This window comes from Telopea speciosissima, chromosome 3 (assembly GCF_018873765.1).
Source record: "Telopea speciosissima isolate NSW1024214 ecotype Mountain lineage chromosome 3, Tspe_v1, whole genome shotgun sequence".
Taxonomy (NCBI): Eukaryota; Viridiplantae; Streptophyta; class Magnoliopsida; order Proteales; family Proteaceae; genus Telopea; species Telopea speciosissima.
The window spans coordinates 55,028,859-55,049,154 of NC_057918.1; the positions used below are offsets into that span (position 1 = coordinate 55,028,859).

The window sequence follows — 20,296 nt, forward strand, 5'->3', positions numbered from 1 at the left end:
TAATCATAGCATAAGTAGGACAGTGCACATAATCTCAAAAAGTGTTCAACTAAAGATCAAGGAGCCAAAGGTTCCCCCACACTTGAATTTTATCACCCCACATCGATTCAAGTAACAAGCATGCATCAAGTTCAAGGGATCTCCTCATATTTTCTGAACACTACTCACCTTCAAGTAAACCCCCCCCCATAGCATCGATGGAACCAAAGACTTAGGCATTGAGTATTGTTGACCATACTTTCTTTTTTAGGCATTAAGGTAAAAGCTTTTTTTTCTTTCTCAACAACAAACTCTTGTTCTACTCCACTACTGTTCCCTGAATGACATGGTGGAACATACTCCAGACACCCAAATACTTGGTAGCTTCGCTTTTTGCATATATCCATAAGACATTGAGACATTGATGCAAGAGTTTTTTTGTTTTTTTGAGTTTTCTTCCAAGGAATTTCGATCAAGTCACCCTTCTTCATGAGGCACAGTGCCCTGTCTAGTCCCAAGGAATTCCACCTTCTTTTCTTTTTTTTTTTCCTTTCATTCACTTTCATGCTTTGCCTTGTCACAAACAAATTGGTCTCAACTACTAGCCAAAAGATCAAAGGGTCCATAAAATACATAGAGAAATCTAACCATCAAATGAAATAATGCTCATATTTTCCAATTCAATCACTCTCACCGGATACAAACCAACCACCGTCCTTGAAAAGGGATGTTTTATTATTTCGCATGCTAGGACACCTAATTCCCTCTCTCTCTCGTTTTGCAATCAAAGAGATATATGCACAAAATCAAACTATTGCCACAATCAAAATTCACCAATTAAGTCCAACATCCCCCCCCCACACTTAATTCATGTAGTGTCCTCAATGCATGCATAAAAGAAAAAAAATAAGGACATGAGAGGAGATGAAGGGGCTTACCAGATATAATCAACAAAGAGGATCATGAAGAGTCATGAGCTCTACAAAAAGTACTAGGAGCAGCAATAGAAATCTCAATCCATGGCCAGTAAATGGAGAAATAGCTTCAGAACCAGAAAACACTCGACCATGAATTTTAGTAAAGCGAGAAATAATACGAAAGTTAAGCACAACTGAGAAATATCCAATAGAAAAATCTGTCCTCATGGGACAGTGAAAAATGAAGGCAATAAAACTCAGGCCATAAATCCTTCCCTTCTCTCCCATTTGCAATATAGAACACATATCATTCTTTGAAAAACTAACCAAAAACGGATCACAATAAGCATAAAAAGGATTATGAATAACCTCATCTAAATAATCATCAAAAATTGGAGGTTTACTCAAATCAATCCTAGCAATACAACTATCCGCTCTTTGCATAACTTGGTTTGCCAATTAAGGATCATGAAAATATGCTTGAAAGGCATTATGACTAACATTGTCCTCCTCAATAAAATCGTCAAACCTAGGAGGTTTGGACAAATCAACATGTGAGACAATGGAATCCTCAAAATGACAATTATCTAAGTTTTCCAAAGAGAGAGGGGGAGATCGAATTTCCTGGGTTTCTATGTTATCATGAAAATCTGATTCTAAATCAATAAAAACACTAGGCTCACTAAAATAAAAAAATTTCAGGAAAAAGTGGGACTTCCCCAAGTAGCTCATCAAATCTCGCTTCACTAATATCTTGAGGAGACTCAATCTCAACAAATAAATCATCATGAAAAGCAGCTTGTTGGGAATGACTCTCATTAACCTCAAACTGGGGTGGTGGACTTTCAATATCATTAAACTAGGGATGGGGTGGTTCAGGCTGACTAGGTAATGTACCCGTTTCCTCCTCTTGCACCATGGTTATTAGTTGAGAGAGTTGCTTCTCCATGGTATTTTGGCTTGTTGTGAGAAAGTCTATGTATTTCTCAAGCTCATTCAGTTTGGCCTCCTCACCCATGTTTTGAAACTCAAGGGGTTGGTGATATGGTTCAAGGAGAGGTGGCCCATTGAGATTCAATGGAGGGTTGGGCATTGGAGGACCAAACTGACCATGATATTGGAAATTGGGTGGTCCAGCTTGGTTATTCCATTGATCCCACGAGAAATAGGGATGATCACTCCACCCGTGATTGGAAGTGCCAAAAGAATTGTATTGAAATTGAGAACTCACATTCTCATCACCATTGCTACCCCCATAAAGATTAGGGCATCTTTCCATAACATGGATAGTCTGGGGATGTGACCAATCAAAATTTTTCGAAAGCCCCTAGTTGGGTTGGGGAGCAAAATTGTACTAGGGTGGTGCAAATATGTTTTCTATCTCACCACTCAAACCAACCAAAGCTGTAAGGTTGCCATATAGGTTGATAGCAAGAGAACCCGTATAGTCTTCACGAACCACCTACGGGCGACTCCAAATGGATTCTGATGTAGGGTGGAGGACTACTATACGTTTATGTTTCCAATGCTCTCACTATGTCGCTTTCCTGTTATCAAGAGTGGTCACCACCAAAGATAAGTCACATGCCAATCCAAACCACCCAACGAATCAAGGGGCACCAAGATTTGCTGGGTTTGGGCATATGAAGGACTTTAGATTGGGCGCACACTATTTGAAACAGAAGAGAAACAAGAAGAGGTTTTCAAAAACTTTTTTTTTTTTTTATAGAAAAAGAAGAGAAGAGAATAAACTAAAACACTTCGAACTACTTAAAAATCAGAAAAATAAAGTGGACAATAATCACCCTAGCAACGGCGCCAAAAACTTGTTTGAGTTTAAAAATTACCGCAAGCGTACGGGTCAATCGTAGCTACGGGTCGAACACGAGGAGATATACGCCACTCTATTTAACTAACTTAAAGTAATGCAAAGTGAACCAAATTAAAGTGTTAAATTAAACTAATTAAACTAATGAAAATTAATGCATCCTAACTCATAAGCATCTAACAAAATTAAGGGATTAAATTGACGTCCTAACACATGAACATCTAACCTATCAAACTAACGTAAATTGGAAGGAATAACAAAAACGCAGCCACACTTCATAATCACATAAAAAAAAATAAGAGAATAAAAGTGCATCCACATACCACAGCCATATAAAAAAAATGAAAGAAATAGAGGGAGAAGAAGAAGAAGATAGAGAGAGATAGAGGAGAGGGAGAATGAGATTGAGAGTTTAGATAGTAAAACCTGGATGTGCTTACATGAATGTAATTGAAAAGCTTAAATACTTGCATAAACTTATCATGGCCTCCTCTTCTAAATCTTCAAGTCTTGTCATCAACTTAAGAACTTAGACAAGAATGCTTAAAACCTAAACTAGAATTAAGAAATTACAACCCAATTGAAGACTTAAATTGAAATTAAAGCATAAACTAAACCTATTACAACCATTAAATGAAAATCAAAAAGCAAACTAGAACTTAGAAAGGCAAAAAATCACAACTTAGAAGGAGAAGAAGAAAAGAAATTTTACTAAGTGAATGAACTAAAAATTACACAAAAAACTGAATTAAAATTGAACTAGAAACTAACTAAAAACTAAACTAAAAAAACTGACTTCTTACAACCCAAAGGGCAAAGGGTATTTATAGGGGGAAGAGAGGAGAAAAGAGAAGAGGGAAGTGTAGGAGAAATATTCCCTAAGAAAAGAGAATATTCTCTTCTCCTTCCTCTTTTACAATGCCTTGAATCCTAAGAAAAAAGAAACAAATAGAAAGAAGAAGAAGAGAAGATTGTTTACATAGACCTTCTATTTCTAAAAAAGTAAACTTCCAATTCTAACAAGTGCTTCCTTTTCTTTGTAGATATCTTCTCCAAGCAATAAAATCAAAGCATCTTTGATTTTTCAACTTTCCATAGGTGAGAGAATATATTTCAAAATAAATCTATCCCAAGTAGAATTCCAGAAGTGCCCTTGAGAAGTTGGAGGAGAGAGAGAGTAAGGGTGATGACTAGGATTCCTTCAAGAATAAATAAAATACCCATTCTGTCCTTCAGAAAACGTGGAGCATGAGGTGCTTATATAGGCCTCACCATTGTGTTCCTTACGAAAAATCACCCAAAATAGACCCAAATTTCGTCCAATTTGGAGTTCGGGAGCCCAAGATATCTCAAGTTGAAGTTGGACTGTCCAGAGCCCTCCAAATGGAATCTTTCGGGTACAAGAAATATAACTTCTAATAATTGCGTTAAGGCCCCTAGAATTGTACTTTCGCTTCACTTTGTCCCCAGCCGACTGTCAATAATTACAAATAAACCCCTATAGACCATTTTCGTGCTTCGTTACGAAAACGGCCGTAACTTCTTCGTTTCAACTCAGAATCAAGTGTCGTTTGAACCGTTGCGAAGTTGACTCGATGGGCTACGCATCCAAGCCATTAACACATTTAAACAGCTTAAAAACTTTTCCTTAGCATCATCTCTTCCATTTTCACAAGAATTCACCTAAAACCTGAAAAGCACAAGAAAGCACCGAGTAACTCTGTCCAATGTGGTAAAATGTATACTTTATGCCCTAAGATTTCACACAGAAATGTGCTCATCATTATACAACTTTCGTACGTTCTCTAATTCGATTTGTTTTGTGGGATCAGTGATCATGGTACTGCGAAGTGTAGATCCTTGAGGTTAGTGTGGAATACCGGGGATATTCCAGTCACACGTCCCTAGGTGTAGGGAGCGGGGTGTGACAGTCCCAACCAGATCTGGTGTCATGGACCCCGTCAGGTGTGAGATTGGGATCGTGATATAATTAATACAGATATATAATGTTTTTTGCTAAATTTCAACAGATTTTATAGAACTATAGAAGAAAGAATGGAAGAAGAATGTACATCAAAGATATTTAGAAAGAACTAGATATCGTAAAAAAGAAAAATAAAGAAAATTGAAGGTAGATTTCCACTCCATATTCGGCAATGCCATCGGCTGAGAGGAAATCTAACCCAAGGAAACAACTACTCAAACGCAGATCAATCTAAATTAAGGTCTTTCTTCCAAATCACATCTGAAATCCTTTACGATAAATGGTGGTGGAAACATCCAAGAGTCAGATTCATGAGATTAAGCAATCTTCTTAGCTAAAGAGTCCACAACAAGATTCATCTCACGATTTGCAATGGGAGATTCTGCACGTCGACACATCAAAGAATGGTTTGTAAAAAATTCACTTATGTCGAAAACACCAAAGGATCGAAAGATTCCTAATGCACTCCACAACAGAAACTAAATGACATTTCCCCCAAAACTTATTTAATCCAAGTTTCTACATAAATCTCAAACCTTCAAAGAACACAAAAATTCGGCAAAGAAATTTGATGAAACACCCACATAAGAGCAAGAACTACTTAGATGCGTGTCAGATGAATTTCAAAAAATTCGTCCACTACTTGCATGACTTGGATTCCCCAACACATTTCCATCAATACAAGTGTATATAACTACAAGTAATTTTTGTAGAAGTCGCTTTTGATTATGATAAGAGATGTCGATTTTTAATGTCACTGACAGTTTGTTCCTCCATCTTCACTCCATTTAGAAATTCCTTGTACCATTTTGCAGATAATTTTGGTATTCTCTTCAATGTATTGTAGTTCACATAATGAATCCCAAATCGCAAAGAATATCCATTTGACCATTCAATATGGTTGAGTAGAGACCATATGAAGTACCCCTTCACATTAGCTCCATTGCTGCAAATATGATCAGCAAGAGTTGGCAAGGATTAATAATGGGAAAAGCATTCGTGCAATAAACACTAAATATGAGGGAGTGCCTCTTGGCGTGGTGGTGGCTGCCAGTGCAGTAGGGTTCTAGCCTAAGACCAAGGAAGAAGTCATTGGTTTGACTCCCCTAATTGGATGTTATACATGTTTATTCCACCTCCCATCCCCCATTGGCCGCCCTCTCCTCTCGGAGTTGGGTTGCTACCCTGGTTGCCCTCTTGGGCTGTCACCCCTAGTGGCTTATGAGCCTTCAGTACAATCTGACCAAAAAAATAAAAATAAAAATAAAAGGTGGCAATTAGTTAGATTCTAGCTGTGTAGGAAAATATTACTATTGATACTTATTAATCTTAATCTCTAAATGATTGTACAAATAATTGCCACCTCTAAAGATTTAAAAGATATTTGTTTGATTCTAACAACGTAGCTCATTGCCATGGTTAGTGAAGTCAAATAGCTATTTAAAAAGTCTAATCTCTTTGTATCGTTGAGAAAGTCCTCTACTGGAGAATCGGGATAGCTTGCATCAGCAGACCCTACAAACAAGGTATTGTATAATTAACAGGCTACAAGTATATGCATGTGCATAAAATGCATACAGTTTGAATTTTGAGTGTGCAAAAAAATGCAAGATATCCAAGGGTTTTTACTCTATTATATTGACTAGAAAGCCTTACTTGTTTCTACTTACTTGGTCTAATACCTGTTTGTGACATGTGAAAGGGTCATAAGGGAATATATATGGAGCATTGGATATGCAAAAAATATTATGGATTAGCCACGTGTCAAATTTTAAACTTAAATTTAGTCATATAACAACCCATGTATGTCTATGCACGCTTGTACTTTTTAATTGTTTAAGTATTAACATGCAACATGGTCTTGGATTTTCATTACTGTAATTTGCCAATTGGCCAACTGGGCAAAAACTTGTCATGTAAGCAAGCAACCTTGATGTCAACTTTTCACAAAAGTTCTGCCACGATTGACCACATGCTAGGAAATTTGCGTAGACCTAATATTTCTCTGCTTAAAGGAAAGTGGCAATTAAGGGTGTCAAAGTTCAGCTAAACCGGTCAGACCTGTCAAAATCAACCGATTCAGCCTGGACCAACCGAGTCCTTATTGGTTTGGTTTTGAGTTGATTTTATGAAATCATTATAAATTAAAATAAAAAAGAGGACTGAACCTGATAAGAAATTGAAACCAGACTATTAGTAACCCGATAAGAAACCGAAAACACACACAAAAAAAAAGATTCCTATTGATTTCCTTATGTATACACATACAATCAAAATAAGTCATACCGAACCCAATAGTAGCCCGATTACAAACCGGTAACAAAAATATCAATAAGAAACTGGACTAAAACAAACCAGAATCAAAACTTCTTTAATGATTTGATCTCAGATTGACCTAGTACCAGACCCAAACTAATTTATCCCGACGAAAATTGAACCGAGTCGAAGGATTGACACCCTTAATAGCAATCCCTCACCCAGTATCTAGTGTTTTTTTCATATATAAATATGAAATAAAATTTTAGAAACTGAAACATGAAAGAAAAGGGGCAAAAAAGTAATAAGCAATTTAAGTGAATCACAAGTTTTATCAAATTGTGATGATTAGATCTTATAGTTGCAATTTAATGGAGAGACAAAATTCTAAGATGCTCATTTTCATAGCTACTTTAGTTTGGTTATAGAGGTGGAATATTGATGCAATGATCCAATTAAACAAATCATTTATAAAGATGACCTATATGAATAAGATAAACATAGGCCAACTATTTTAGCATATCATACCATTCTCAATAACTATCATTGGAGTGTTGTTATATCTTTCTTTGAAATACATGACCACTTTCTCCATGCTAGAAGAAACCACATAAAAGTCTGGCATCCCTGTCTGAAAAAGGGGAAAACACATCATTAAAGGTGCCTAATAAATTTATCCGAATGATAAATAAAGAATTATAAAAAAAAATTATGGCATTGACAACGGTAGAAAAGGTGCTTCTTTTTGTTTTTTTTTGTTTTTTTTCTTCTTTTTCTTCAGGGGATACAATAGATTATTATGATTAGTCAAATCATGAAACTAATACTGAAAAGATTCATCTCCCAAAACATAAAATATTGGAACCCACACCCCCCCCCACAAAAAAAGCGGCAAATTATGTCTATTCAATCAAAGTAGTGGTCAATCGTTTAGAATGAACTAGCTCATTTGGGACACAATAGGTTTTGAGAATAAAATTATCCTTGATCCTAAAATCCCTTTTGTCCTGGATTCTACCAGGAACTTGCATTTAGCTACATGTTAGGGAATCCCGGTTTCCTTCTTGTAATTCTCATGTAATAACTTTGTCGTGGCGGCCTCTCTTCTTTGGGGCCAGGCCGAACTCCCCCTCCTCCTTTCCCTCTTTTTCTCTCTTTCTCCTTCATTCTCTTCCTTTTGGGTGTTGTATTTATTGGATTTTGTTAGATAAATTTAATTTTATTCTTTTTAAAATAGGTTAACTATTCAATTTTCTTGTTGTTTTTTTTTTCAAAATAAGTTCACCCATTTGACAACTTAATTTGTTTGAAATAAATATATCCACAACTTAACTTCTCTTTCACTTATCGGCTCTCCAATAGGACGACCATCTCTTTCTACTGTAGGGTTCACAAATGCATCAATTTGTGAAGTCATAGAGTTGCATCGAGAGAACAGGCAATCTTGTGCATAGAAGGTTATATAATGATTAAGGCCAATGTAGTCTAATTTATTTTTCAACTTTTCTTTTTTTTCTCGTGAAAATATTGGTAGTAGTGGACCCAATATTTCACGCATTTCAGAAGGATAATCACCAAACATTATGGGGTCCAATATCCTGCAAACATAAAACATATGAATATTTCAAAAGAAAATAATTGATGAAAACATAAATAATTTTAAAAAGATGTTTACGAGTTTTCATTTTTATTTCTTTCTTTATTTGGTGTGGTCATAGTTATGTTTTGATTCTCCATTGTTTGACTAACGTGGCCTTCTGCCTAGTGGAATCATAATCTTAGTCTGGTTGTTTCCCTCTTATCGAAAGACTTATTCAACAAAAAAAAAAAAACAACTTGGGCTCAGATTTGGTTATATTCTTAATGTAATCACATCTAAGGCATGATGATTATGTTGGTTATTTAAGTTGTCAAAATAAAGATTTGAATCCATATGAGTCTTACCTTATGCAACATTAAGGGATTCTAACTAGAACAAGAGGGACATAGGTTACCTAACAGTCCACAATCGTAGACTCTCCAAAGAAATATATTAGTTGTGAACAGAAGTTGACCCGCAATCCCTTGAACACCTTAACATGTAGCGATAAATTTACATAGAGAAGCCAAAAAACTAACAAGACATTATTAGTAGTAATAGCATTTATTTAAGATCATCATCTTATTACATCCACATATGGGTGAGGAATGTAGAATAATTGATTACTAGGCATCTATCTTTACATACACACATGATAAATTGTAGATTGATTACCATGCATAGAAGAAATCAACTGCCCGTTTAGCTGCTAAGTGATCTGCTGGGGTATCTCTATGTGGTTCATACCACATTGCATGTATAACAATCCCAATCATACCTCCTTGCTTAACCTATGTTTAAGGTAAAAAAAAGAATAAATAAATAATAGAAACATGCTTGCATGAGATTCCAATTATAAGCCATATACATGCAGAGAACACGTAGAAGAAGAAGAAGAGTTTTTATATTACCTGATATTTTTTCCTATAAATGTCTACAGCAGTGGCATGTGATAATATCATGTTGTGCGCAGCGACATATGGTTCATTTGCTGGGTTCCCATAACAACAACCATTCGAGGGTCTGGTGCAATGGTTGGGTGGGATATCCCCTATGATATAGCCAAGTTTTGCTACAAGATTTGGCTCATTCATTGTTGCCCAATATTTCACTCTATTACCAAAAGCTTTGAAACATACTTCCGCAAAATATCTGAAATCTTTCCTACATGTGTAAGTAGTGGAATTTTGAAAAAAAATATAATAAAATAATAAAAATACAATTACAAAATTGAAAAACAATATAGTGAAAATAAAATAGACTTACTGTATTTCAACCATGAGCCATATCGAACTTCAAGTTCTTGAGGAATATCAACATGGTGCAATGTAACAAATGGTTGTATCCCTGTTCAAATCCGTAACAATTAATATAAGAAAATTTTTCTCTAGTTGCAAGTAATTAAAGGGAAATGAAATGAAATTAATTAGAAAAAAAAACATTATACTTATGATTATGTAATTAACTTAAAATATTACTAAGTATGGTACTTAAAATTTTCAAGTGTTCGGATTCCTTCTGTTTTTTTTTTCAATTTCTTGGCCCAGCCCATATGAGTTGCACCCTTAACTCAAATCCAAGGAATCTGGTTGAGAATCAACTAGAATACAATTACTGTATTCTTTAATTTTGAGATATATATTGTTATGTCATTGGTGGTAATGATTAAAAATGTTCCATTTTGTTCTTAATTTCAATTCCATTCCCCTCAATTCACTTCCAAACAAACAGAGCTTAAAATTTTAAATTAAAAATAAATAAATAAGGAATTTTACCTTTTTGTAAGAGAGCATTAATTAGCTTGTTGTCAAATTCAATTCCTGCAGGGTTAATTTCCTCGAATCTACCTTCTGCATTTAGGATAGAATTGAAACATAAATATATCAAGTAGTGTCCTTATCAGTTTCAATTAATGTCAAAAGGACTGGCCATAGTAAAACTTACTTGGTAGGATTCTGGACCATGAAATGGAAAATCTATAAGAATTAACTCCAAGGGAATGCATTAACTCCACATCTTCCTGTTTGACAATCAACTTTAAGATGATAGACCCAAGTTCTAGATCTTTACCCAAGTAATAAGATGCAATAAACTTGGTCTTGATTGATACAACAAAACAACTTAAAAATGAATAGTAAGCTTTCAAAGATTACAATCTAGCTAAAGTTGAGATTTAACCGCCTCATATAATGTTGGTCCTCATAATAATTTTAGGGACCACATGAGTGTGGACCAGCCTTCAGTCCTTAAATAGGTCAAAAACTATGTCCTCTTGAATTGGCACCCTTTCGTCCAAAACATTTATTCCAGGTAGCTAGGTTGGATGAGTCAAGATTTTCTTTTGGGGCCGGGTTTGGACTACATTGTACTCGATCGTGATTATTTGATATGAAAGTGACTTATTATGTTACTTTCAATAGTTGTCTTTGTCCATGTGAAATGAAATGATTTACCCTCATGGAAAAAATAAGTGTTATACTAAAAGGGTTAAAAAGTTAGGTTACAATCTTGTTGTAACCAACCTTAGTGACAACATGATTTTCCCAAAAAAGTATTTGCTTCAAAAGAGCTATACTAGTTTCCCAAAAAAATTTGTTATAATGAAGAACTTAATAAGAAATGAAAGGTATTTGAACACGTACCATGTAGCGGTGGTAGTGATCGGTAGAAACATCTGCATTGCTTCCATCATTGATTCTGTTTAGACACTAGAATAATTATTAAATCAATGAGTGATCATTAGTGTCATCTCCACTGTCTTCTCATGCTACTGATTATCCAAGGTCACGAATGAATAAATCCAGACTTCATAGCCATTGTTAAGAGGTGCTACGAAAATTGTTGTTTTACCCTAAGGTTTTGTAGCTAAGTTGGCAATGACCAACACCTCACAATTAAGATGTCATAAATTCAACTCTCCTTCATGAGCACCTATAAAAAAATATATATTTATGGACCCAATTAAATTTCATTATTTTGGAATTTGTCCATTATTATAGTTATGGACCCAATTAAATTTCATTATTTTGGAATTTGTCCATTCTAAATTTTTGTCTTTGTTGGAACTTCCTTGAGAGTGTAGACCATCTATTTTTTTTTCCGATCTCTTCTCCAAGTCGGTTTGGGGTAACATTCTAGAAAATGTTGGTTTGGTCCTAGAGTTATCTTTTCTATTAACAGAGAATAGAAGTAGATTATGTAATCTTTCAATAGCAAAACCGTCTGTGACACTCTTGGTAAATTGGTTTTTAGTGCAGTGAATCATCATATCTGATGGGAACAAAATAAGAGGACTTTTTTCTCATGTTCTATTAAACAAATCTAAGACACCATTACTTTTGAGATAAGAAATAAAATTCTTCACAGATGTGCTATTTACCCAGATACTATGAGAAATAGACATCTTGCGTTGGCTTGGAATCTTTTTCTTATTTTTTCCCCTACTTTTGATGTATCCTCTATTTTCTTTGTTTCTTCTCCCCTCCCCCCACCCTCGTTTTATTGTTCCCACTTTTGTTAGGTTGTTTTTGTCCCCCTGGATTTTGTTGTATTTGTTTTGATGGTTGTTCAGTTTTCTTTTTTTGAGGTCTGTCTCCCTTTCTAGCCTTGGGTTTTTGGATTTTGTCTCTCTTTTCAATAATAAATTATCCTTTCACCAAAAAAACAAATGTGTGTACCAAACATATGTTAATTAGGGTCCCATAATATGTTACAAATAGAGCTAAACTTCATTGATTCTCTAATATTTCCATTTAGGAATATCATCGCTAATGCAAAGTGTAATGCCTTAAATTTAATTTATTTGTTCACGATTCATGAAAAGATTTCAAAGTAGTAGTCAATTTTAGTAATTTCCAAAAGGAGCTCCACAAGTAGTGGATTGTAGACTGCATCTCAAAAAAGTAAGGTCAAAAGTGGAAGTTACCTGGTAGATGAGTAAATACATCCCAATTGTTGAGGCTTCTGTTACCTTCTAAGTAAGCACCTTCAATCTGGAAAGGTATGTATTAAGCAATAAATCAAGACACTTAAGAAGATGGTCAGAGCTTCTGCAAAATGTGCAAGAGATATAGTAACTTAATAACACTAAAATGGGAGAAAGAACGCCACCCGGTTGCGCAGTGCACGCCGCAACTGCATCCAGACACAGGGGTGCACGTAATGACCTCTGCAACCCCTTGGAAAGATGGAAATCACCAGAGGTGTGGTGATCGTTTTGCGCGGCCCTATGTCTGGGTGTAGGGGCGGTGTGCGCTGTGTGACCAGGTGGTGCTCTTTTTCCCCATAAATTTTTTATCTCATATAGTTTAGATAACATAAATCCACGACATTTAATGTGCAATAATAAATTGAGAGGACATTAAATAAAAGTTTGTAAAAGTTCTTGTATCCATTCATGAAACCCTCTATCGAATATGGGTAGACCATCAAATGTGATAATTCGTTTGTATTGGTTATATCATTCTGTTTTGGTTTGGTTCAAGATATTGAATGTAGAAATCAATACTGAACCCAATCGAGAATAAGAACACATTTTCAAAACAAAAACTGAACCGACTCAATTCGATTTGGGTTTTTATTTGATTTCATTTTTGGTTCCTCATTCGGTTTATATCCTATTACTTAGACATGTCACCAATAAATAATATAGAATTGAGCCTCCAACTACTAATACAAATGACTTGAGTACAATGCACAATCCACAAGAAAAACAGAAGGTTCAATTATCTTATTTCGTGAAGAATAAAAAATATATATATAGTTCAAAATTAACAATGTATATTTGATCACTTGGATTCATAAGGATGAATATTAAACTAATGTCCCAATTTGCTTGTGACTTAATGATGTTTTATGCCTTTATCTTAGAAAATTTAGTTGGTTCTTCTCTTCACCATATCTGAACAAGCTGTAACTACTAATACAATTTAGAGTAAATTCAGTTAAAATTCTAATCAAATGGTTTTACCTTTGAAATTGAAATCGAACCGAAATTGAAAAAAAAAAATCCTTCTTTTAAAACCAAAACTGAATTGATTCTTCTTTGGTTCGGGTCAAAACCTGGTATACCACATAGAAAATTAAAAGTATTAAAAAAATATTTAGAAATAAATATAAAGATGAAAATTTGAGGAAATAATCCCAATATATGGAGGTATATGGTTGCATTTGACTCTAAAATTGGATATGTGGTGAATCAAGAACTTGCCTATCTATTACTTCCACGTGGGTGCTATGTGTTGTATGGGCAGCCTTTCCTATATGTGGCCAAACTACAAAGAACTTTTCTCCTTTGGAATCTAAATCCTCAAAAATATTTTACATTAATTTGTATACTAATCCTTTTGTAATACGGTGTCTAGTTAATTTAAATTATTCTTTCTACATATGTAATCTCCCTACAAAGTATAAATAGAAGATATATATATCAATATATCAGTAATCTCTAATAAGGCAATAAAGAGTATTATCGACTCTGTACTATAGGGACAAAAACTTTATGACCTAGATTGGTGCAGGAAAACTTTCTCCATTCTCTAATATATAATAATGGACATTATTAGAATTTTTACAATTTTCCAACTCTCGATGCACTTTAAACCATTAAAATATGCTCATTTTTTATGAAAATTGACCAATAAATGGTTGTGGTACTTTATAACATGGATCCATCCAACAAATGATAAGAAGTTCAATATTATTAGTGTATCAAGTAAGTCATACCCCAAATCCTTTTCAAGTAAATGTACCATTTGTAGCATTGGTACTCATACTAATACTACTTATCAATTTTTTGGACTACGGTTTTGAGAGTGGGAATATAAAGGTTAAAAAGGGGTGCATCTGGTTTTCACCAAGTAGTGAACTAAGAAATGTAACCTTACTTTCATAAAAATAAAAAAAAAAATGTAACCTTACTTTTTTACTCTTTGTATTATTCCGAAAAGTTATTTAATGTGGGGGAATCTTGTCATTTAACATGAACAATAATTTGAAAATGACATAATGATAAATCACTTTCAACTTATTTTGAAAACTAGTGCAATTATCAGAAATTATCTTTCCTGTTAGTCGAAAGATTCCATTTGGAAGGCTCTGGAGCAGTCCAACTTCAACTTGAGATATCTTGGGCTCCCGAACTCCAAATTGGATGAAATTTGGGTCTATTTTGGGTGATTTTTTGCAAGGAATGCAATAGTGAGGCCTATATAAGCACTCCATGCTCCAATTTTTTTTAAGGACAGAATTGGTATTTTATTTGTTGAGTGGAAGCCTAGTCATCACTTTCTCTCTCCTCCAACTTTCCAATGGCACTTTTAGAATTTTACTATGGATAGATTTCTTTTGAAAAATATTCTCTCATCCATGGAAGGTTGAAAAGTCAAAGATGCCTTGATCTCATTGCTTGGAGAAGATACCTACAAAGAAAAGGAAGCATAAGTTTAGAATTAGAAAGTTACTTTTTGAAAAATAGAAGGTTTATGTAGCTAGGATTTTTATCTCTCTTAGTTTCTATTTTTCTCTTTTTTCTTGGGATTCAAGTAATGTAAAGAAGGATGGAGAAGAGAAGAGAAGAGGGAATATTTCTAATTGCTTACGGTTATTATTTCTTACAAACAAGTTTTTGGCGCCGTTGCCGGGGAGATTATTGACCACTTTATTTTTCTGATTTTTAAGTAATTCGAAGTGCTTTAGTTTCTCTTCCTTCTTCTCTTCTTCTTAAAAAAAGAAAAAAAAATTTTTTGAAAACCTCATCTTTTTTCTCTTCTGTTTCATAGACTGTGTGCCCAATCTAAAGTCCTTCATATGCCTAAACCCAGCCTATCTTGGTGTCCCACATAGGATTTGGTTACCTATGACGTTACAACTTTACTTGGTTCGGTGAATTGGCATGTGACTTATCTTTGGAGGTGACCAACTTTGATAATAGGAAAGCAACATAGTGAGTGCTTTTGTTAGTGATTTTTTATAGTCCTTTTATTTTTCTTTAAATCTGAAAAAAAAATTTAGGGAGACCTCAATTTTGGATAGGTAGTTAGTGTATGCATGTCTGGAAGGGAAAGATGGAAACAGGCTAAGGCAGCCACAACTTTGGGGGAAAGGTTTAAACAAGCTAGGGCGGTCAAAAGTAGTGAGTTAGAGAACCACTTTGCACCACCCCAATACAATTTCGTTCTCCAACCCAACTATGAGCTTTCAAAAAATTTTGATTGGTCACATCCCCAGGCTATCCATGTTATGGACGAATGCCCTAATTTTTATGGGGGTAGCTATGGTGATAAGAATATGAATCCTCTATTTTAGTACAATTCTTTTTGCACTTACAATCAGGGGTGGAGTGATCATCCCAATTTCTCGTGGGATCAATGGAATAACCAAGTTGGACCACCCAATTTTCAATACCATGGTCAGTTTGGTCCTCTAATGCCCAACCCTCTATTGAATCTCAATGAGCCACCTCTCCTTGAACAATATCACCAACCCCCTGAGTTTCAAAAAATGGGTGAGAAGGCCAGACGGAGTGAGCTTGAGAGGAACGTTGCCCTTTTCGTAGAAAGTAGTAATAGAATGGAGAAGCAACTCTCTCAACTGATCACCATGACACAGTAGGAGGAAACGGGTAAATTGCCTAGTCAGCCTGAACCTAGTCCATGTTACCAGATTCCAATTCAGAATGAAGCACCCCATCCTCAGTTTAATAATGTTGGAAGTCCACCACCCCAGTTTGAAGTTAATGAGAGTCACTCCCAACAAGATGATTTTCATGATGATTTATTTATTGAGATTGAGTCTCCTGAAGATGTTAGTGAAGCGAAGTTTAATGAGCCATCTTGGGAAGTCCAACTTATGCCTGGAATTTTTTATTTTAGTGAGCCTAGTGTTTCTACTGATTTAGAATCATATTTTTATGATAGTATAGAAACCCTGGAAATTCGATCTCTCCCGTTCCTAAACCCAGATAATTGTCATTCTGAGGATTGTTTTGTCCTGTACGTTGATTGGTCCAAACCTCCTAGGTTTGATGATTTTATTGAGGAGGACAATGTTAGTCATGATGCTCTTCAAGCTTATTATCATGATCCTTATTTGGAAAACCAAGTTATGCAAAGGACGGATAATTTTATTGCTAGGATTGATTTGAGTAAACCTCCCAGTTTTTTATGATTATCTTGATGAGGTTACTGATATTCATGATCCTTTTGATGCTTACTGTGATCCATTCTTCGTTGATTTTTGTGATAATGGCATGCATTCTGCATTGACCAAAGGAGGGAATGGGAGGATTTGTCTACATGGACTATTGTTCACTGCTTTCATTTTCCACTGTCCTATGTGGACATATTTTTCTGTTGGGTATTTATCATTTGTGCTTATCTTCCATATTATTTCTCGTTTTACTAAAATTCATGGTTGAGTGTTTTCTGGTTCTGAAGCTCTTTCTACATTTACCGGCCAAGGATTGAGATTTCTGTTGCTGTCCCAAGTACCTTTTGTAGAGCTCATGACTCTTCATGATCCTCTTTGTTGATTATATGTGGTAAGTCCCCTCATCCCCTCCCTTATCCTTACTCTTTCTTTTTTTGCATGCATTGAGGACACTGTATGAATTAAGTGTGGGGGGGGTGTGTTGGACTTAGTTGGTGAATTTTGATTGTGACGGTAATTTGATTTTGTGCATACTTTTCTTTGATTGCGAAGTGAGAGAAAGAGAGAATTAGGTGCCCTAACATGCGAAATAATAAAAAATCCCTTTTCAAGGACGGTAATTGGTATGTATCCGGTGAGAGGGATTGAATTGGAAAAATATGAGCATTATTTCATTTGATGGCTAAATTCATCTATGTGTTTTATGGCCCCTTTGATCTTTTGGCTAGTAGTTGAGACCAATTTGTTTATGGCAAGGCAAGGCAAGGCATGAAAGTGAAAGTGAATGAAAAAAAAAAAAAAGAAAGAAAAGAAAAAGGAACAAGAAAGGAAAGTTGAATTCCTTAGGACTAGACAGGGCACTGTTGCCTCAGGAAGCAGGGCGACTTGTTCGAAATTTCTTGGAAGGAAACTCAAAAAAAAAAAACTCTTGCATCATTGTCTCAAAGTCTTCATGGATATATGCAAAAAACGAAGCTACGAAGTACTTGGGTGTCTGGTGTATGCTCTACCATGTCATTCAAGGAACAGTAGTGGAGTAGAAATAGAGTTTACTATTGTAAAAGAAAAGCTATTGCCTTAATGCCTGAAAAAAAAATATGATAAAAAATACTCAAAGCCTAAGTCTTTGGTTCCATTGATGCTATGAGTGGTTTACTTAAAGGTGAGTAGTGGTTAGAAAATGTGAGGAGATCCCTTAATCTTGATGCATGCTTGTTACTTAAATTGATGTGGGGTGATAAAATTCAAGTGTGGGAAAATCTTTGGCTCCTTGATCTTTAGTTGAGCATTCTTAGAGCTTGTATGCACTATCCTGCTTATGTCATGATTAAAATTTGCAGCATTTTTTTTCTTATTGAATCTTGGGTGTACATTCACTACAAATACCCACGAGACAAAACTCATCCACTAGGGGTAACCTAGGGGTTTAAAGACTTGTTGCACATGCTAAGTGCAACCGTGATTCCTACGAAAGTGAGTTAGGATTTTTGCATTCTAAATTAGTTTTTATTTTTTGTTTACTTGAGGATAAATAACGTTCAAGTGTGGGGGAATCTGATGAGCACATTTATGTGTGAAATCTTAGGGCCATAGAGCTTGCATTTTTATAGTTGGAACGGAGCTACTCGAGGTTTTTGTTTGTGTTTTCAGGTTTTTGGTGAATTCTTGTAAAAATGGAGCAAATGATGCTAAGGAAACATTTTTAAGCTGTTTAGTAGTGTTTGGCAATAGCTGGAAGTGCCCAGGAGTCGAGAAAATCAAGTTTGGATTGAGCACTGAAAGAATCACGCCAATAAGTCAAATTTCAATATGATTACAGTGGACCCCTTAGTATAATTTTGAGCTGTTAATAGTATGGATACGTAGCCCATCGAGTCAGCTTCGTAACGGTTCAAATGGCACCTGATTTCGAGTTGAAACGAAGAAGTTACAGCCATTTCCGTAACGATGCGCGAAAATGGCATACCCCTGTTTTCAATTTTATGATAGGAGTTTATTTGTAATTATCAAAAATCGGCCGGGGACAACATAAAGCGGAAGTTCGGATTCGAGGGGTTTTAGCACAATTATCAGAAGTTACCTTTCCTATTAGTCGAAAGATTCCATTTGGAAGGCTCTGGAGCAGTCTAACTTCACCTTAAGATATCTTGGGCTCCCGAACTCCAAATTGGATGAAATTTGGGTCTATTTTGGGTGATTTTTTGCAAAGAATGCAATAGTGAGGCCTGTATAAGCACCCCATACTCCACATTTTTTTGAAGGAAAGAATGGGTATTTTATTTGTTGAGTGGAAGCCTAGTCATCACTTTCTCTCTCCTCCAACTTTCCAAGGGCACTTTTGGAATTTTACTATGGATAGATTTCTTTTGAAAAATATTCTCTCATCCATGGAAGGTTGAAAAGTCAAAGATGCCTTGATCTCATTGCTTGGAGAAGACACCTACAAAGAAAAGGAAGCACAAGTTTTGAATTAGAAAGTTACTTTTTGAAAAATAGAAGATTTATGTAACTAGGATTTTTATCTTTCTTAGTTTTTATTTTTCTCTTTTTTCTTGGGATTCAAGTAATGTAAAGAAGGATGGAGAAGAGAAGAGAAGAGGGAATATTTCTCCTACCTCTTCTCTTTTTCCCCTATAAATACCCCTTGCCCTTTGGGTTATAACTAGTTAATTTTTAGTTAGTTCTAGTTCAGTTTTAGTTCAATTTTTATGCAATTTTTAGTTCAATTATTAGTGAAATTTCTTCTTCTCTTTTTCTAGTTTTTGGCTTTCTAAGTTCTAGTTTGATTTTATGATTTCAATTCCATAGTTGTAATGCTTTTGATTCATGTTTTAATTTTATGTCTTCAATATGGTTGTAATAATTTTAGTTTATTTTTACAGTGTTCTAGTCTAGGCTTCTAATTCTAGTGAGAAGAGTTAGAGACTTGGAAGAGGAAGCCATGGTAGGATTATTCAAATGTTCAAGCTTCTTCAACTGCATTCGTACAAAGCCTAATTAATCCATGCAATTCAACTTTGGTAGAAGGGAGTATCAATTTCTAATTTTTATTTTTGTGTTCTTCTTCTTCTTAACCTCTCAATTCTTCTAGTTTCTAATTTCTTCTTCTTATTCTCTACCTCTTTCTTCTTCTATTAATTTTATTTTATTAGTATTCTCATCTCCATTAATCCCTCCATTCTATTAGGAATTTTTATTCTCCATTATTTTTATTTTCATTCTCATTGTCTACCTCTCTAATTCAATAATGCTTTTAGTGTTTTATTTTTTTTAGTTACTATTATCATTATGCATTGTGGTAGGATTTTAATCTAATTATTATTGTTTTAATTTCAGATTTGGTAGTGTCATTTCAAGTGTGACATCAACTTCAATCCGGTTTAAGCTTCAATTAGTTAGTTCTATTTCGTTTTTCTTTTATGTAATTGTGATGTGTGGCTGCAATTCATTCCTTCGAATCTACGTTAGTATTGATAGGTTAGATGCTTGTGTGTTAGGATGCCAATTCAATTCGCTAGATGTTTATGAGTTAGGATACGCTAATTTTTGTTAGTTTAATTAGTTTAATTTAATACTTTAATTTGGTTCACTTTGCATTGCTTTAA

General features: G+C 34.9%; 1 protein-coding gene across 1 annotated transcript; it reads right to left on the reverse strand.

The window, feature by feature from the left end:
* Window positions 1–5,434: 5,434 nt before the first annotated feature.
* LOC122655304 (beta-glucosidase 18-like) lies at window positions 5,435–18,628 on the reverse strand. The gene is made up of 12 exons (XM_043849508.1): window positions 18,623–18,628; window positions 12,464–12,535; window positions 11,186–11,239; window positions 10,488–10,563; window positions 10,319–10,393; window positions 9,806–9,890; window positions 9,455–9,707; window positions 9,219–9,334; window positions 8,298–8,562; window positions 7,493–7,595; window positions 6,117–6,223; window positions 5,435–5,656 (listed from the first exon to the last, which is right to left on the reverse strand). The coding sequence occupies exons 1-12, from the start codon at window positions 18,626–18,628 to the stop codon at window positions 5,435–5,437; spliced, it is 1,434 nt and encodes a 477-aa protein (XP_043705443.1).
* Between the last annotated feature and the right edge of the window lie 1,668 nt (window positions 18,629–20,296).